The sequence below is a fragment of the Balaenoptera physalus genome, assembly GCF_965194825.1.
Source record: "Balaenoptera physalus genome assembly, chromosome: 19".
Lineage (NCBI taxonomy): Eukaryota > Metazoa > Chordata > Mammalia > Artiodactyla > Balaenopteridae > Balaenoptera > Balaenoptera physalus.
In genome coordinates, this window is record NC_138900.1 from 31,242,739 (window position 1) to 31,263,431 (window position 20,693).

At 39.0% G+C, this 20,693-nt stretch overlaps 1 protein-coding gene across 2 annotated transcripts in view; it reads right to left on the bottom strand.

Annotated features, from left to right (window-relative positions):
- The window catches only part of MYLK3 (myosin light chain kinase 3), a 67,987-nt gene that overhangs the window by 6,000 nt on the left and 41,294 nt on the right, over positions 1 to 20,693 (bottom strand). For both annotated transcript variants that reach the window (XM_082437701.1, XM_082437700.1), the window contains exons 9-10: positions 13,383 to 13,453; positions 339 to 467 (exon numbers count right to left, since the gene is read on the bottom strand). In XM_082437701.1, coding sequence (XP_082293827.1) covers positions 339 to 467; positions 13,383 to 13,453 — 200 coding nt within the window. The remainder of the gene's footprint in view (positions 1 to 338; positions 468 to 13,382; positions 13,454 to 20,693) is intronic.

Sequence of the window (20,693 nt, forward strand, 5' to 3'; positions counted from 1 at the left end):
GAATTAATAACTCTGGGACCAGCCCACTAGCAACAACTGATTAGAGTCAGTGTATTAATACCCCAACTCCCTCCCCCACCAGCTGGCCTAGCTCTGAGTGGGTGTCCCACAGTGGGCCCCAGTTCCCTGCAGGATTAAACTCCAGGTGCCCACAGTGGTTACTGACTCCAATGGGTTACTGACTTCCCCATTTCACTTCCCCACTTCTCTGTTGGCTTTTCTTGGGGATGCCTCCCCAATAAACTCCTTGCCCTCAAATTTTTGCTGCTTCTAAGGATACCCAAACTAAGACAAATGGCCCCCATTCCCAGTGGGGCGTCAGGCCCCTGGGCACTCACAGCATGTAGGTGATGACTCCCACACTCCACATGTCTGTTGGGAACGAGACAAACTCATAATTGACGACTTCCGGGGCCAGGAACTCGGGAGTGCCAAAGTTCACCTTCAGCTTCTCCCGAGGCTTGTACCTGGGGAGGAGGGGTGCAGAGGACAATGGGAGTGAGCCCCGAGAGAAGATGTGGATGCCCGGCTAATTTCTGGGGGGCGCTAAACATTCCCAAACCCTTGCTGTCAGCCATGTTTTCTGGACATCACATCCCACCACACGTGGTTTACTGGGAAATCATCACACACCCAGGCCCTAAATGCAGACTTTCCTAAGTCACTGCGGAGAATAAGAAAACCACAGTCCTCCTCCTCCTCCAGGTATTTACAATCTGAAAAAGAGGGAAGATCAATATATCTTAATGAAAAAGAGGGAAGATCAATATATCTTATGTGACTGGCCTGCAGTCACATGGATGAGCACAAACAACCCACGTAGAAGCTGTGTGGGGAGGACTGCTCTATTGTGCATCATGGTTAAAGGGAAGACGATAGGAGTTATAGAAAGAAGCAAAATGCTCAACATCACTGATCATCAGGAAAATGCAAATCAAAACCACAATGAGATATTACCTCACACCATCAGAAAAAAATAGAAAATTGCAAGTGTTGGCTAGGATGTGAAGAAATTAGAACCTTGTCAGTAGGAATGTAAAAGAGAGCAGTTGCTATGGAAAATAGTATGGCAGTTCTTCAAAAAATTTTTTAAAGAACTACCATATGATCCAGGAATCCTACTTCTGGGTATATATCCAAAAGAATTAAAAGCAGAGTCTTGAAGAGATATTTATACACCCATGTTCATAGCAGCATTATTCAGAATAGCCAAAAGGTGGAAGCAATGCAAGTGTCCATCAGCAGATGAATGGATAAACAAAATGTGGTATATACATACAATATGATATTATTCAGCCTTAAAAAGAAAGGAAATTCTGACACATGCTGTAATATGAATGAACTTTGAAGACATTACAATAAGTGAAATAAGCCAGTCACAAAAAGGCAAATACTGTATGATTCCACTTATATGAGGCTCCCAGTGTAGTCAATTCAGAGACAGAAAGTAGGATGCTGGTCTCCAGGGGCTGAAGGCAGGAGGAAAATGAGGGGTGGTTGTTTAATGGGTACAGAGTTTCAGTTTTGCAAGGTAAAAAAAGCTCTGGAGATTGGTTGCACAACAATATGAACATATTTAAAGACTACCGTAACTAATCTTGAAAATTGCTAACACGGTAAATTTTATGTTATGTGTATTTTATACAATTACAAAAAGAAAAAGAACTAGAAAAAGTATTCTGTACATGAAGTTTAAGGAAGGCTAGGAAGAGAATTGATGGCTGTATGGGGAAGGGGTTGGAGAAAGTTGGTTTTTAGAATCAGTCTTGAAAAGGAAGAAAACCTCTAGCTGAAATTTAATGGGCAGCAAAAAAGTCCTTCAGTTGGAGAATGGATAATATAAAGTATAGTACATCTAGACAATGGAATAGTATTCAACACTTAAAAAAAATAAAAAAGAGATTCACAGAAAGATAGACAAGATGAAGAGACAGAGGGCTATGTACCAGATGATGGAACAAGATAAAACCCCAGAAAAACAACTAAATGAAGTGGAGATAGGAAATCTTCCAGAAAAAGAATTCAGAATAATGATAGTGAAGATGATCCAGGACCTCGGAAAAAGAATGGAGGCAAAGATCGAGAAGATGCAAGATATGTTTAACAAAGATCTAGAAGAATTAAAGAACAAACAAAGAGAGATGAACGATACAATAACTGAAATGAAAACTACACTAGAAGGAATCAGTACCAGAATAACTGAGGCAGAAGAATGGATAATTGACCTGGAAGACAGAATGGTGGAATTCACTGCTGTGGAACAGAATAAAGAAAAAAGAATGAAAACAAATGAAGACAGCCTAAGAGACATCTGGGACAATATTAAACACAACAACAATCGCATTATAGGGGTGCCAGAAGGAGAAGAGAGAGAGAAAGGACCCGAGAAAATATTTGAAGAGATTATAGTCAAAAACTTCCCTAACATGGGAAAGGAAATAGCCACCCAAGACCAGGAAGCACAGAGAGTCCCATACAGGATAAACCCAAGGAGAAACACGCCAAGACACATAGTAATCAAATTGGCAAAAGTTAAAGACAAAGAAAAATTATTGAAACCAGCAAGGGAAAAATGACAAATAACATACAAGGGAACTCCCATAAGGTTAACAGCTGATTTCTCAGCAGAAACGCTACAAGCCAGAAGGGAGTGGCATGATATACTTAAAGTGATGAAAGGGAAGAACCTACAACCAAGATTACTCTACCCGGCAAGGATCTCATTCAGATTTGATGGAGAAATCAAAAGCTTTACTGACAAGCAAAAGCTAAGAGAATTCAGCACCACAAAACCAGCTCTACAACAAATGCTAAAGGAACTTCTCTAAGTGGGAAACACAAGAGAAGAAAAGAACCTACAAAAACAAACCCAAAACGATTGAGAAAATGGTAATAGGAACATACATATCAATAATTACCTTAAACGTGAATGGATTAAATGCTCCAAGCAAAAGACACAGGCTCACTGAATGGATACAAAAACAAGACCCATACATATGCTATCTACAAGAGACCTACTTCAGACCTAGGGACACATACAGACTGAAAGTGAGGGGATGGAAAAAGATATTCCATGCAAATGGAAATCAAAAGAAAGCTGGAGTAACAATACTCATATCAGATAAAATAGATTGTAAAATAAAGACTGTTACAAGAGATAAGGAAGAACACTACATAATGATCAAGGGATCAATCCAAGAAGAAGATATAACAATTATAAATATATATGCACCCAACATAGGAGCACCTCAATACATAAGGCAACTGCTAACAGCTATGAAAGAGGAAATCGACAGTAACACAATAATAGTGGACAACTTTAACACCACATTTACACCAATGGACAGATCATCCAAACAGAAAATTAATAGGAAACACAAGCTTTAAATGCCATAATAGACCAGATAGATTTAATTGATATTTCTAGGACATTCCATCCAAAAACAGCAGATTACACTTTCTTCTCAAGTGTGCATGGAACATTGACCAGGATATATCACATCTTGGGTCACAAATCAAGCCTCAGTAAATTTAAGAAAACTGAAATCATATCAAGCATCTTTTCTGACCACAACGCTCTGAGATTAGAAATCAATTACAGGGAAAGGAACGTGAAAAACACAAACACATGGAAGCTAAACAATACGTTACTAAATAACCAAGAGATCACTGAAGAAATCAAAGAGGAAATCAAAAAATACCTAGAGACAAACAACAATGAAAACACGATGATCCAAACCTATGGGATGCAGCAAAAGCAGTCCTAAGAGGGAATTTTATAGCTATACAAGCCTACCTCAAGAAACAAGAAAAATCTCAAATAAACAATCTAATGTTACACCTAAAGGAACTAGAGAAAGAACAAACAAAACCCAAAGTTAGCAGAAGGAAGGAAATCATAAAGATCAGAGCAGAAATAAATGAAATAGAAACAAAGAAAACAATAGCAAAGATCAATAAAACTAAAAGCTGGTTCTTTGAGAAGATAAACAAAATTGATAAACCATTAGCCAGACTCATCAAGAAAAAGAGGGAGAGGACTCAAATCAATAAAATTAGAAATGAAAAAGGGAGGTTACAACAGACACCGCAGAAATACAAAGCATCCTAAGAGACTACTACAAGCAACTTTATGCCAATGAAATGGATAACCTGGAAGAAATGAACAAATTCTTAGAGAGGTATAACCTTCCAAGACAGAACCAGGAAGCAATAGAAAATATGAACAGACCAATCACAAGTAATGAAATTGAAACTGTGATTAAAAATCTCCCAACAAACAAAAGTCCAGGACCAGATGGATTCACAGGTGAATTCTATGAAACATTCAGAGAAGCGCTAACACCCAGCCATCTCAAACTCTTCCAAAAAATTGCAGAGGAAGGAACACTCCCAGACTCATTCTATGAGGTAACCGTCATCCTGATACCAAAACCAGACAAAGATACTAAAAAAAGAAAATTACAGACCAATATCACTGATGAATATAGATGCAAAAATCCTCATCAAAATACTAGCAAACAGAATCCAAAAACACATTAAAAGGATCATACACCATGATCAAGTGGGATTTATCCCAGAGATGCAAGGATTCTTCAATATATGCAAATCAATCAATGTGATACATCATATTAACAAATTGAAGAATAAAAACCATATGATCATCTCAATAGATGCAGAAATAGCTTTTGACAATATTCAACACCCATTTATGATAAAAACTCTCCAGAAAGTGGGCATAGAGGGAACCTACTTCAACATAATAAAGGCCATATATGATAAACCCACAGCAAACATCATTCTCAATGCTGAAAAACTGAAAGCATTTCCTCTAAGATCAGGAACAAAACAAGGATGTGCACTCTCACCACTATTTTTCCACATAGTTTTGGAAGTCCTGGGCACAGCAATCAGAGAAGAAAAAGAAATAAAAGGACTACAAATTGGAAAAAAAGAAGTAAAACTGTCACTGTTTGCAGATGACATGATACTATACATAGAGAATCCTAAAGATACTACCAGGAAACTACTAGAGCTAATCAATGAATTTGGTAAAGTTGCAGGATACAAAATTAATGGACAGAAATCTCTTGCATTCCTATACACTAATGATGAAAAATCTCAAAGAGAAATTAAGGAAACACTCCCATTTACCATTGCAAGAAAAAGAATAGAATACCTAGGAATAAACCTACCTAGGGAGACAAAAGACTTGTTTGCAGAAAACTACAAGACACTGATGAAAGAAATTAAAGATGATACCAACAGATGGAGAGATATACCATGTTCTTGGATTAGAAGAATCAATATTATGAAAATGACTATACTACCCAAAGCAATCTACAGATTCAATGCAATCCCTATCAAATTACCAATGGCATTTTTTACAGAACTAGAACAAAAAATCTTAAAATTTGTATGGAGACACAAAAGACCCAAATAGTCAAAGCAGTCTTGAGGGAAAAAAATGGAGCTGGAGGAATCAGGTTCCCTGACTTCAGACTATACTACAAAGCTACAGTAATCAAGACAATATGGTACTGGCACAAAAACAGAAATATAGATCAATGGAACAAGATAGAAAGCCCAGAGATAAACCTATGCACCTATGGTCAACTAATCTATGACAAAGGAGGCAAGGATATACAATGGAGAAAAGACAGTCTCTTCAATAAGTGGTGCTGGGAAAACTGGACAGGTACATGTAAAAGAATGAAATTAGAACACTCCCTAACACCATACACAAAAATAAACTCAAAATGGATTAGAGACCTAAATGTAAGACAGGACAGTATAAAACTCTTAGAAGAAAACATAGGAAGAACACTCTTTGACATAAATCACAGCAAGATCTTTTTTGATACACTTCCTAGAGTAATGGAAATAAAAACAAAAATAAACAAATGGAACCTAATGAAACTTAAAAGCTTTTGCACAGCAAAGGAAACCATAAACAAGACGAAAAGACAACCCTCAGAATGGGAGAAAATATTTGCAAATGAATCATCGGACAAAGGATTAATCTCCAAAATATATAAACAGCTCATGCAGCTCAATATTAAAAAAACAATCAACCCAATCCAACAATGGGCAGAAGACCTAAATAGACATTTCTCCAAAGAAGACATGCAGATGGCCAAGAAGCACATGAAAAGCTGCTCAACATCACTAATTATTAGAGAAATGCAAATCAAAACTACAATGAGGTATCACCTCACACCAGTTAGAATGGGCATCATCAGAAAATCTACAAACAACAAATGCTGGAGAGGGTGTGGAGAAAAGGGAACCCTCTTGCACTGTTGGTGGGAATGTAAATTGATACAGCCACTATGGAGAACAATGTGGAGGTTCCTTAAAAAACTAAAAATAGAATTACCATATGGCCCAGTGATACCACTGCTGGGCATATACCCAGAGAAAACCATAATTCAAAAAGACACATGCACGCCAATGTTCACTGCAGCACTATTTACAATAGCCAGGTCATGGAAGCAATCTAAATGCCCATCTACAAACGAATGGATAAAGAAGTTGTGGTACATATATACAATGGAATATTAGTCAGCCATAAAAAGTAATTAAAGTGGGTCATTTGTAGAGACGTGGATGCATCTAGAGACTGTCATACAGAGTGAAGTTAAGTCAGAAAGAGAAAAACAAATATCATATATTAACGCATATATGTGGAACCTAGAAAATGGTACAGATATACCAGTTTGCAGGGCAGAAATTGAGACACAGAAGTAGAGAAAAGACATATGGACACCAAGCGGGGAAAGCGGTGGGGTGTGTGGGTTGTGGTGTGATGAACTGGGAGATTGAGACTGACATGTATACACTGACGTGTATAAAATGGATGACTAATAAGAACCTGCTGTATAAAAAAATAAATTAAATAAATTTTTAAATAAATAAATAAATTTAGTGATTAAAAAAAAGAATCATCAATCCATGTAAAGACATGGAAGAACTTTTAAAATCTACAAACAGTAAATGCTGGAGAGGGTGCAGAGAAAAGGGAACCCTCTTGCACTGTTGGTGGGAATGTAAATTGATACAGCCACTGTGGAGAACCGTATGGAGGTTCCTTAAAAAACTAAAACTAGAACTACCATTCGACACAGTAATCCCACTACTGGGCATATACCCTGAGAAAACCATAATTCAAGAAGACACAGGTATCCCAATGTTCATTGCAGCACTATTTACAATAGCCAGGACATGGAAACAACCTAAATGTCCATCAACAGAGGAGTGGATAAAGAAGATGTGGAACATATATATAATGGAATATTACTCAGCCACAAAAAGAAATGAAATTGGGTCATTTGTAGAGATGTGGATGGACCTAAAGACTGGCATACAGAGTGAAGTAAGTCAGAAGGAGAAAAACAAATATCGTATATTAATGCATATATGTGGAATCTAGAAAAATGGTACAGATGAGCCTATTTGCAGGGCAGGAATAGAAAGGCAGACGTAGAGAACGGATGTGTGGACACGGGGGGGAAGGGGATGGTGGGATGAATTGGGAGATTAGGATTGACATAAATACACTACCACGTGTAAAACAGATAGCTAGTGGGAACCTGCTGTATAGCACAGGGAGCTCAGCTTGGTGCTCTGTGATGATCTAGATGGGTGAGATGGGGTGGAGGGAGGGAGGTCCAAGAGGGAAGGGATATATGTATACATATAGCTGATTCACTGCACTGTACAGCAGAAACTAACACAACATTGTAAAGCAATTATACTCCAATAAAAATAAATAAATAAAATGGATAACAAACAAGGGTCTGCTGTATAGCACAGGGAACTCTGCTCTATATTACGTAACAACCTAAATGGGAAAAGAATTTGAAAAAGAATAGATACATGTATATGTATAACTGAATCAGTTTGCTGTACACCTAAAACTAACACAACATTGTTAATCAACTATACTCCAAAATAAAATAAAAAGTTTAAAAAAAAGCATATTACTAAGTGAAAGAAGCCAGTCTGAAAAGGCTACATACTGTATGATTCCAAATATATGACGTTCTGAAGAAGGTAAAACTGTGGAGACAGTAAAAAGATCGGTGGTTGCCATGCATTAGGGAGGAGGGAGAGATAAACAGGTGAAGCACAGAGGATTTTTAGGGCAGTGAAAATACTTTGTATGATACTATAATGATGAATACATGTCATCATACATTTGTCCAAACCCACAGAATGTACAACACCAAGAGTGAATCTAAATTTAAACTATGGACTTTGGGTGATTATGATGTGTCAATGTGGGCTTATCAATGGTGATGATGGGGGAGGCTTTGCATGTGTGGGGACAGGGGATAAATGGGAAATCCCTGTTCCTTCCTCCCAATTTTGATGTGCACCTAAAACTCCTCTAAAAAATGAAGTGTTCATTTAAAAAAATTAATGGGCACTTCCTATTTGCCAGATACCATGCTAAAAGTTTTACTTATATAAACTTTTCATCCTCACAACAACCCTATGAAGTAGATAAGTTTATTGTCCCCATTTTACAGATGAGGCAATTGAGAAATAGAGAAGAATAAAATAAATATCCTGCCAATGTGGCCTGATTCCCTTAAATCAGGGATGTGAGTTTTCAAAATACAGTCTCTTCTTTTCCAAATTTGCTGAGAGTCAGGCAAATGCAGACCCTGAGCCAACACAGACCATACTCATCCAGTGAAAGAGCAACAAAGATCACCTTGGTGGCTGAGTTGTGGCGGGAAGCCAGGGAGGGGAGGAGAGCTAGAGCCTTCCTCTGGCAGCCTGTTCCCCCCCTGCACTGGCACCTGACTGGAGCCAAAGGGGCCTAGGAGCTAAACTGAGAGGAACAGGCTTCCCCTTGAGGAGAGAAGGTCCAGGCTCTCTGCCCCTGGACATCCGTTTCCCAGGATGCATTCTTGTTTCCACTGCTTCATCTGCCCCACAGCCACATCCTGTATCATGTGACTTTGTAGTTCCTTCCACTAGAGATGGCATATATTGCCCCATCCCATTCATTGATGTTGAGCTTGGCCACATGAGCTGCTTTGGCCAGTGGAATGTGGGTGGACATGACGGTGGGCCAATTCCAAGCTAGGCTGTAGGAGCGTGCCCTCTTGCTCCTCGGCCATCACCATGAGAAGAGAATGAGAGACACCCTGGAACAGACCTGTCCTCACTGACCTGCATCCAAGCCCAGTTCAACTCAGCCTAGATCAGTGACTCCCAACCAGTGGTGTGTGGGTAAAAGTTTAACAACCAGCTATCTGATTTTCTTTTAAGTTTTGATTTGTAGCATTTGCCAATTGTGTAAATACTGATTTCACCGTGTCTGATTTAAAAGTACCATCACCATGTCACTGAATGAAGAGCTGGGAAGAGATCGGCAATAGCACACTATTCTATAGTCTTTCTACCATATAGATAACAATCGGCATAAATAAACTCATGAGCATAAATAATTGTGAAATGTAGTGAAATAATTAGGAAGTGTTAACTTTTCAAAATGTAATATCTTTGTTTTTAAATAATTTCTTTAATTGTAAGCTTATACAATTTAATTTTTAATAATGGCCATGTTTAACAACTGGCTTACAAGATTCCTTATCATGAGCTAGTATAAGTTGGGTCCAGGATACTAACTCCCCAGCTGACTCGAAATTGTGTGGAGGAAAATAAACAATTGGTGTTTTAAGTCACTGCGTTTTGGGGTGATTTGTTATATAACAGTACTGTAGCAATAGTTAACTGATCCATCCACCCCAAAGCTGTGTCAAAATATCTACTAAGACACCCCTCTCCAGATTCCCAGCACGAGGCCCTCTGTGACCATAAGGTCACATATGAGGTTGCAGCCTCATAAGGTCTGAGATAGGCACCTCCTCGCCCTGCCAAAGGATCTGATGAAATGGGCTTAGATTCCAATCTGAGCACTGCACTGGAAGTCAGAAGGCTCATCCCTGCACCCAACATTCTGGAGACCAAGATAATTAAACAAGATACTTCCCACTCTGTCTCCATTCTCGACCCCTTGACATGTCCCTACTCAGACCCACTGATCACTCTCACCACCCAGCCTGGTGTAAAACTGGTTCCTCTTGCTGGATGTCAGAGTCTCTGAAGATTTGTATGGCCCCCCTCTACTGGGGGTCATACCTCCACTCACAGTCTCAGCGCCTTCTCACAGCCCCACCCAGAAATACAACTGCACTTTCTATAGTTCGTGTTATGGGGAAAATTTGTCATTTCCTCCCACTTTACAAACATTTAACTATTCTGGAGCATTAAGCATGCTCTCTCAACCTGCACATTCCCCCCACAGGTCCCTCCTTTCAGAAGGACACACTTCCCAGGAAGCAGGCCAATTTGTCAAAAACCAATTTGCCAAAGAATCTTTGTGCTGAATGACCAGTTTGCCAGACTATTGAGGATGCTTTTGATGTTTTCCTTTCATCTCACAGACAGAACCTGTGAACCTGTCAGCCCAGTTCCACTAAGTGCAAATTCCTGAGTACCACGTTTCCTGACACCTGCACTTCTCCAGTGCCCAGCAGTTTTTCGTGGGTGGCTTTCTCTTAAATATGGCTCCCTGGGAGTTCCCTGGTGGTCCAGTAGGTAAGACTCCGTGCTCCTAATGCAGGGGGTGCAGGTTCGATCCCTGGTCAGGGAACTAAGATCCCACATGCCATGTGGCCAAAAAATTAAAAAATTAAAATTAAAAATATGGCTCCCTGTGTTTATTTTCTTGAACTTGCCCCCTACCTCTGGTCCCACTGGCAAAATTATTGCCATTAATGCCCTTAACCAGATTAACAAGTTTGACTGACAGTTTGGAATAGATTTTTTAAAATTTTTATTGAAATATAGTAGATTTACAATGTTGTGCTTGTTTCAGGTGTAAAGCAAAGTGATTCAGTTTTATTTTTATATATATATATATATATATATTCCTTTTTAGATTCTTTTCCATTATAGGTTATTACAAAATATTGACTATAGTTCCCTGTGCTATACAGTTGGCCCTTGTTGGTTACCTATTTTATATATAGTAGTGTGTATTGGGGATAGATTTTGACTTATCGATTTTTGGTAAATTGGCCTACAACCCTTTTCACCTCCCACCAGAGACTCAATGGCCTATTGGATACCATTCCAACCTCTGAGCCTCCCTACTCAGGATGCCCCGTTAGTGCCCTCATCTTCTACTGTGTCTTCCTCCCCCAGTCCCACCCACAGCTCCTGCCTTCCCCAGGCCAGCCTGCTCACACGCAGTGCGCACCCTATTCTTGGTCCCTGACACTATCCCTCCTGCCCCACTCCACGCAGAGTCGTGCTGGAGCCGGTTCTCACGGGTGCACGAGAGCCAGTGGTGCACGTCTCCTCCCAACTCTGCACTCAGTGACGTCACGTCGGTAGCTTGAAATCAGCCAAATTTAGCAAAGGTTGCAAATCAACCCCACCTCCTCTCACGCCCCAGATGCAGCGGTTGTTAAACATTTACCAGAACACTACTGCCTGCAGGTAACAAAACCCTGTCCATTCATCTCTTCTGGCTGCTCAGAGACGTCCCAGACTCCAGGAACCTCAGGTGGTTACTTCTTGCTCTGAATTCACAGTGTGTCACTGTAAATCCTCATTTGGCAATTGGTCACCCGGCATTTGGTAGGGTCCTGCATACACTAGTGTGTGAGGTCTGGATGAAGAATATATTGCCCCACAGTGAGGGAACAGTGGTTCTTGGGGGGAGGGCAAAAAAATCTTAGCTATTACAACGGTCTGCGGCTCTCCAAAGGGCCACAGTACATAAACAGATACACAATACACCTGTGGCATTACATTTCATGAGGAGGGGACCGAGGGATTAGGAAAGGAATGGTTAAAAAGGCTTTTTGCGGGGCAGGTGGAGACATGAAAAATAGGTTGAGAAACACGCCCTGGTGCATAAGGTGTGCAAGTGTATAGGATGCATCCCAATTTTATACAACATTATTTGGGAAAATATTAAGCAATTTTTTACATTATGGATTGAGTGTGATTTTTAGGCATCTGGGTTGGGGGATTTGGGACTGTTCATGAAATGCAGTACGCTGTGTAGTGCGGACCCTGAAGGTACAGCGGGGTGATAAGAACTTCCCTCTGCTGTTGCTCCAATACCACACTTGGCCTCCCATCCATCATGTGGGGCCCTGAAAATGCACCTTTCACACCTGCAAAGAGGTGACATTTACCTTTCCAACCAGTGGGGAAGTGACCTAGGAAGACCACCATTGTGGGTTTGAATGCCCCCTCTGGGAGGCCGGTGCTGGACACCAGAGGCTGAGCTCAGGCACGGCTCTACCTCCATGGGGATGAAGTGCTCCTTTCTCCCCTTGTAGATGGAGTGGTAGATGCTGCAAGGCTCAGAAAGAGACAAAAACAACTTCTGTGTGGAGAATGACCATTAGAGTAAGGGAAAATTTCAAGATTTGAAGCCATGGTATGAAGACCTATCTAGAAAGTATGTGATGCTCAGAGAAATGTCATTCTTGGTGGAAATAGAATTCTGGAGGAAGCCTGGAGGATGAACATAAATTTATTGCCATCTTCACAGACTGTGGATGCCCTCCCCAGTGCCAAGGGTCTGCTACAGCCACACCACTGGGTGTGCACGCCATGGGCAAGAGCCCTGCAGAGACATGGTGTTCATGAAGCATGACTCTGGACAGGATCCAACAGTAAAACTATATGTCACTAGGCTTTAGGCGTTTTAAGGGACTTTAAGATGTTTTTTAAATTATATATGACGTTCACTTTATGCACTGAAACTTGAGAACCTAACCACTCTCATAGGATGGGTCTGCACAGTTGATGTATTATCTCATTTAAACTTCATAATTGCCCATATCAGCGGGCACTGCATTGTATCACCATTTTACCAAGATCTAACCCAGTCCTGAGTGCCCAGAACCACTTACCCATGGCACCATCCTATTTAACCTAGTCATTTTCTGGAGGGCAGGGTAGGTGATGAATACATCACACAGCCCAGTACATCTTGGCCCAGGAGGCCTGGGGAATGAATAGAAGGAGCTGCCCAGCACCCCCATTCAGTGACCAACTTTAACTGTCACTCCCCTCTCTGTTCACACAGGTGGTTTGAAATACTGTTAATCCCACAGCCTTTTAAGGAGAAGCAGAGCCCGCAGCACAAAGCCGCCCCCTGCAGTAGTAACGAGGCCTCTCTACGCAGTCTTTGTGAAGGCCACCAGCCTCAGTGAGAGAGCTTTCTCATACCAGTCCCAAAACTCAAAAATTGGCTGAGTTGTGGGTAACCATGTCCAAGAGAGCCACCAAGAGCTTCCAAGAAGTTCTGTCAAAGTACCGAAATAAAACCCCCTTACCTTCTGGCCAGCCCGAAGTCAATGATCTTAATTTGGTGTCCCGTCTGATTGACACACAGTATGTTCTCAGGCTGGGAAAGAAAGAGAAGTTTGCATAGCTTAATCAACAGCTAAGAAGGTCTGAGTTCCCACACTTATTTGTCAATAGGCCTCAGTTTCCCAGCCTGCAAGGGAAAGCCCTACAGGGCAGCCCTATAGGGATGGATAGATACTGAAAATAAATGATGTGGGCTAGTGTGAGACAATAAGGAGTGGTATGGACGGTGGGGAACTGGAGAACTCCTGCCCTGTGTAAAGGCGCAGCCACTGCTCAGCTCCAGCCACTGGCCACCACACAGGAACGCAGGCCCAGTCGCCAGAGTTCCTCAGTCCTCAAGGGAAGCCAGAAATCCAGGTTTAAGTAAAAATTCCATGCTTTTCAATGTTGACAACTTAATCCAATTTAAACATGCATTCATTACGTATAGGAATCAAACACGACATGTCTGGGATGCGGATTTGGCCCACGAGCTGATTGTTTGTGACCATTGGCTTGGGGTGGCGGTTCCAAACCCTGGCTGCACGCTAGAATCATCAGGGAAGTCCTCAAAAGTCCCAACACCCAGGCCCCAACCCTGACCTGATTACATCAGAATCTCCAGGGTGGGACCAAATCTGCAGTAGTTTGGTCAAGGAGATCAGAGCAGCAAAATGTCAACCTGCCATTTTGTGGTGACAGCTGTGACCCACGGGATGGAGGTGCTGGACTTGACATACTTCTCTTAAGTGTTTCAGATTAGCTTGGAGGCCCTGAGGGAGACTGGAACGATTCTCGTTGCTTGTGCCAGACAAATTTGGATGGGGTAGGGGTGGAGGGCAGATGAAGGGCTTATGGTATAAAGGACCTAGAGACCTAAGGCCAGTGCCTGAGGTCCAGGGGTCCGTTACCAGGGTCCCTAGCCCTAGGTGAGTACTTTCCCATTCCGGAAACTCAGTGTCCCCATCTGTAAAACGGGAATAATAACCTCTTCCTGCTTTCCTCCTGGGAGGGTGTGAAGATCAAATGACATAATATGCATTAAAAACTTTCTAGCTTATGAAGCAAATGTCAGGTATTAATTCTCCTAACAGAAGGTTTTATTGCTATTTATGTTACAAAGCAGTTGTGAAATTCCTCAGATAGGTTCAGGAAATTGAGGATTAAAAATCTTCATGTCTTGGGACTTCCCTGGTGGCACAGTGGTTAAGAATCTGCCTGCCAATGCAGGGGACACGGGTTTGAGCCCTGGTCCGGGAAGATCCCACATGCCACAGAGCAACTGGGCCTGTGCGCCACAACTACTGAGCCTGTGCTCTAGAGCCCGTGAGCCACAACTACTGAGACCGCCTGCCACAACTACTGAAGCCGCGCACCTAGAGCCCATGCTCCACAGCAAGAGAAGCCACTGCAATGAGAAGCCTGCACACCACAAGGAAGAGTAGCCCCCACTCGCCACAACCAGAGAAAGCCCACACGCAGCAACGAAGATCCAACACAGCCAAAAATAAATTAATTAATTTTAAAATTCTAATAAATAAATAAAACTAAAAATTAAATCTTCATGTCTTCTTTATAAGGTCTAGAACAACACTGTCCAATAGAAATATAATGTGAGCTACATATATAATTCAAAATTTTCTAATAGCCACATTAAATAAGTAAAAAGAAATAGGTGAACTTAATTTTCCTAAAAGCATTATTGAAATATAAATAATAAACATAAATAATAAATAAATAATAAAACATGAGATCATAAGAAATTACCATTTTAAAGTGTACAATTCAGTGGTTTTCAGTAGAGAGTTCACCACTATCTAATTTTAGAACATTTTCATCACTTCAAAAAAAAAAAAACCATATTCATCAGCAGTCACTCTCCATCCTCCTCACCCACAACTCCTGGCAATCATTAATGTATTTTCTATCTCTGTAGATTTGCCTATTCTGGTCATTTCATATAAATGGAATCATATGAATCATAAATATGTGACCTTTTGCATCTGATTTCTTTCAGTCAGCATAATATTTTCAAGGTTCATCCATGTACCAATACTTGATTCCTTTCCATGGCTGAATAATATTCATTGTAAGGACAGTACCTACCACATTTTGTTTATCTATTCATCAGTTAGTAAACATTGGGGTTGTTTCTACTTTTGGGCTATTATGCATAATGTTGCTAAGGACATTTGTGTACAAGTTTTTGTGTTGACTTGTGTTTTCAATTCTTGAGTATATGCCTAGAAGTGAAATTGCTGGGTCATATGATAACTCTTTGCTTAACATTATAGGAACTGCCAAATTGTTTTCTAAAGTGAATGCACAACTTTACAATCCCACCAGCAATGTACGAGAGTTCCAATTTCTCCAAATCCTAGCTAACACTTCTTGTCTGCCATTTTTATTTTTTATTTTAGCTGATCCAATGGGTGTGAAATAGTATCTCATTGTAGTTTTGATTTATATTTCTTTTTTGACTAATGATGTTAAAAATCTTTTCATGTGCTTATTGGCCATTTTTATATCCTCATTGGATAAATGTCATTCAAATCCTTTGCCCATTTTCAAATTTGTCTTTCTAATTGAGTTGTAAGAGTTCTTTATATATCCTAGATACAAGTCCTTTATCAGATATATGATTTGAAAATATTTTCTCCCATTCTGTGGGCTGTTATTTCATTTTCATTATGGTGTCCTTCGAAACATAAAGGTTTTTAATTTTGATGAAGTCTAATTTATCAACTTTGCTCTTCTAGCTTGAGCTTTTGACTCATATATAATATACTCCTATGCTTTCTTCTAAGAACTTTATAGTTTTAGCTCTTACATTTAGGTCTATATCCATTTTGAGTTAATTTTTGTATATATTATAAGGTAGGGGTTCAACTTTCATGTGGATATCAAGCATGGTGTCCCAGCACCATTTGTTGAAAAGACTATTCTTTGCCCATTGAATTGTCATGGCACTTTTTTCAAAAATCTATTGACCAAAAATATAAGGGTTTAATTCTGGACTCTCAATTGTATTCCATTGATCTGTCTGTCCTTACGTCATAACACAGTTTTGATTTCTGTAGCTTAGTAGTAAGTTTTGAAGTTGGGAAATGTGAGTCGTCCAACTTTGTCCTTCTTTTTCAAGATTGTTTTTGCTATTCTGGGTCCCATAAATTTCCATCTGAATTTTAGGATTAGATCATTAATTTCTGCAAAGAAGCCAGCTGTGATTTTGATAGGATTGCACTGAACATACAGATCATTTTGGAGAGTATTGCCATCTTAACAATATTAAGTTTTCTGATCTATGAATATAGGATGTCTTTCCATTTACTTATGCCATCTTTAATTTCTTTCAACAATGTTTCATAGTTTTCAGAATATAAGGCTTATACATCTTTGGTCAAATTCATTTCTAAGTATTTTATTCTTTCTGATGCTACTGTAAATGAAATAGTTTTCTTAATTTTATTTACAGAATGTCGACTGCTAATGTATGGAAATACAATTGATTTTTACATCTTACATCCTACAACATTGCTGAACTCATTTATTAGTTCTAATAGTTTCCCTCCACTCTCCTTAGGATTTTCTATATACAAAATCATGTCATCTGTGAATAGAATTTTACTTCTTCCTCTCCAATCTGGATGTCTTTTATTTATTCTCTTGCCTAATTGCCCTGGTTAGAACCACAAGTACAATGTTTAATAGAAATGGCAAGAATATACATCCATGTCTTGTTCCTGATGTTAAGAGGAAAACATTCAACATTTTACCATTAAGTTTAATATTAGCTGTGCGTTTTTCATAGATGGCCTTTATCCGGTTAAGGAGTTCTCTTCTATACCTAATTTATTTAGTGTTTTCATAATGAAAAGTTGTTTGATTTTGTCAAGTGATTTTTCTGCAGCTACTAAAATGATCATGTGATGTTGTCCTTTATTCTTTTAATATGGCATATTACATTGATTGATTTTTCATATATTAAACCAACCTTGCATTCTTGGGACAAATCCCACTTTGTGATGTGTATAATCCTTTTTATATGTTGCTGTATTCAGTTTACTAATATTTTATTGAGAATTTTTACATCTATATTCATAAGGGATATTTGTCTGTAGTTTCATCACAAGAAGTGATGTCTGCCTGGTTTTGGAATCAGGATAAGTCTGGTCTCATAAAATGAGTGAGGAAGTGCTTTATTCTCTTCTAATTTTTGGAACAGTTTGTGAAGGATTGGTATTAATTCTTTAAACATTTGGTAGAATTCACCAATGAAGCCATATGGGCCTAGGCTTTTCTTTGTGGGTAGTTTTTTACACCAATTTGATTGTTTTACTTGTTATGTCTATTCAGGTTTTCTATTCCTTTTGAGTGAGCTTTCAGAAGTTGTGTCTTTTTGGGGAATTCATCCATTTCATCTACATTATCTAATTTACTGGCATACAATTTTTCATAACATTCTCTTATAATCTTTTTTTATTTCTGTAAGGCTGGTAGTGATGTCCCCTCTTTCATTCCATTCATTTTAGTAATTTGAGTCTTCTCTCTAGTTCAATATAGCTAAAGATTTGTCAATTTATTGATCTTTTCAAAGAACCAACTTTTGGTTTCATTGATTTTCTCTACTGTTTCTCTGTTCTCTGTTTCAATTATTTCTGCTCTGATCTTTCTTATTTGTATCCTCTGCTTGCTTTGAGTTTAGCTTGCTCTTCTTTTTCTAGTTTCTTAAGATGGAATGTTAGATTATTGGTTTGAGATCTTCTTTTTACTATATAAGTGTTTGCAGCTACAAATTTCATTCCTAGTTTAGATGCACCCCCATAAGTCTTGGCATGTTGTGTTCTCATTTTCATTCATCTCAAAGTATTTTCTAAAACTTAACTTTAATAATAATTTTATTTGGCCTGATATATCAAAAACACTATCATTTCAATAGGTTATCAAAATAAAAAATATTGATGAAACATTTTCCATTATTTTTATCATATTGCCTTTGAAGTCCAGTGTGCATTTTACATTTATAGCACATCTCAAATCAGACACTAAATTTTCATCAGAAATACTTTAGATGTATTTAGATCTCATGAATTATTTGTATTTAGATTTCATGAAATTTATAGCTTTTGAAAAGCAAATTAACATATTGAAATTGTTCCAAATATACTTAATGTTTTTCAATAATTTAATCGTGTCAATTTTTAGATTTAAATTAATAAAATTTAAAATTCAGTTCCTCACTCACACTAGTTATATTTCAAGGGCTTAATAGTCAAATGTGGGGCTTCCCTGGCAGTCCAGTGATTAAGACTCCACACTTCCACTTCAGGGGGCACGGATTTGATCCCTGGTTGGGGAACAAAGATGCCACAAGGCACAGTCAAAAAAAAAAAAAAGAAAAGAAAAAAGAAGAAAGAAAAAAAAAAGGCAAATGTGGCTAGTGTCTATTATATTGGACAGTGCAGCTCTGAGCTCTTTCTCCATATTTTAAATCAACCAACATTCCTAGTAGGTAGGTATTATCATTCCCCACTTTTCAATTGATAAGCTTATGCAAAATCAATCAATAAGATCGAGAAACTTATGCAATATTTCATGGCCAGGAAGAGGCTGAAGTAACACAAGCCCTGCTTCTGGATGGGAAACAGACCTTGGCAATAATTGTCTCCTGCTGTAGTGTCACAGGCGTTGCCCCAAAGGCTGTTCATTGACCCTGAATCACAGAGCAGAATCCTAGCTTCTCCTAACTGCTCATCCCACAAGCAGCTGGTCCAGAGGCTCTGGAATTAGCTCTAGTAAGCAGGGAAGCTTGAGGCCAATTCCCCACCATCTCCACCATTTTTCACAGTACCACAACCTTATCAGGAAAGATGGTCAGAAGGAGCAATGTGTACACATGTAGGTCCAGACAACACACTTCCCATCTTCTGTGGGGAGCCACTGAAATTCCTGACAGGGGTAGTAGAGAAATATCTTCCTGTTGTGCCAATGGAGTAGAAAAACCACAGCAATGGCCACCATGCAAATCAAAACCAGAATGAGATATTACTTTAAACATGTTAGAATGTATGTCATCAAAAAAACAAGAGATAACAAGTGTTGGTGAGGATGTAGAGAAAAGGGAAACATTGTGCACTGTTGGTGGGAATGTATTAATAAATTGGTGCAGCCTTTATGGAAACAGTGTGGAGGTTCCTCAAAAAATTAAAAATATAACTACAATGTGATCTAGCAATTCCACTTCTGGGTATGTATCCAAAGGAAACCAAATCACTATTTTGAAGAGATATTTGTACCCCCATATTCATTGCAGCATTATTTATAATAGTCAAGACATGGATACAACTTGTGTCCATCAACAGATGAATGGGTTTTTTAAATGTGGTATATATATATATATGTGTGTGTGTGTGTGTGTATACATATATATATATATATATATATATATATATATATATATATGTATACACACATATATATGTATACACACACAGTGGAACATTACTCAGCCATAAAAAAGAAGGAAATTCTGCCATTTGTGACAAGATGGAACTTGACGGTATTATGCAAAGTGAAATAAGTCAGACAGAGAAAGACACTGTATGATCTCAGTTATAAGTAGAATCTAAAAAATTGGAGGCATCACTCTTCCTGATTTCAAACTATAACTAAGCTACACTGATCAAAATAGTATAATATTGGCATAAAAAGGCAGACATGTAGATCAGTGGAACAGAATAGACATCCCAGAAATAAACCCATGTACAAAAAAGAAAGAAAAGAATGGGGGACATCCCTGATGGTCCAGTGGCTAAGACTCCATGCTCCCAATGCAGGGGGCCCAGGTTCGATCCCTGGTCAGGGAACTAGATCCCACATGCAGCAACTAAGACCCAGTGCAGCCAAATAAATAAATAAATAAATATTTAAAAAAAGAAAAGAATGGCTACCACGTGCTTACTTTTTGTCAAGTAGACAAAAGAAGCTGTAATGCATTCATTCAATGGACTATACCATGGCCCTTAAAGAGAATGAGAAAAGATGTCTACAGTGTACTGTTAACTAAAAAGGGCACGTTTAAAAACAAGATGTATAGTATGATCCCTTTTGTGTGTGTGTGTTTGTCATGCCAAATTGCTAATAAAGAAGACCTCTCAGCACAGAGACTGAGTGGGAAGAACTTTCACTGTGCATTTCATACATTTCTATATTGTCTGTATTTGTTACCACATGCATATGTTTCTATTTCAGTTTTTAAAAACTAATCTTAGAGATTTTTTTTTATAGAAAAAGTC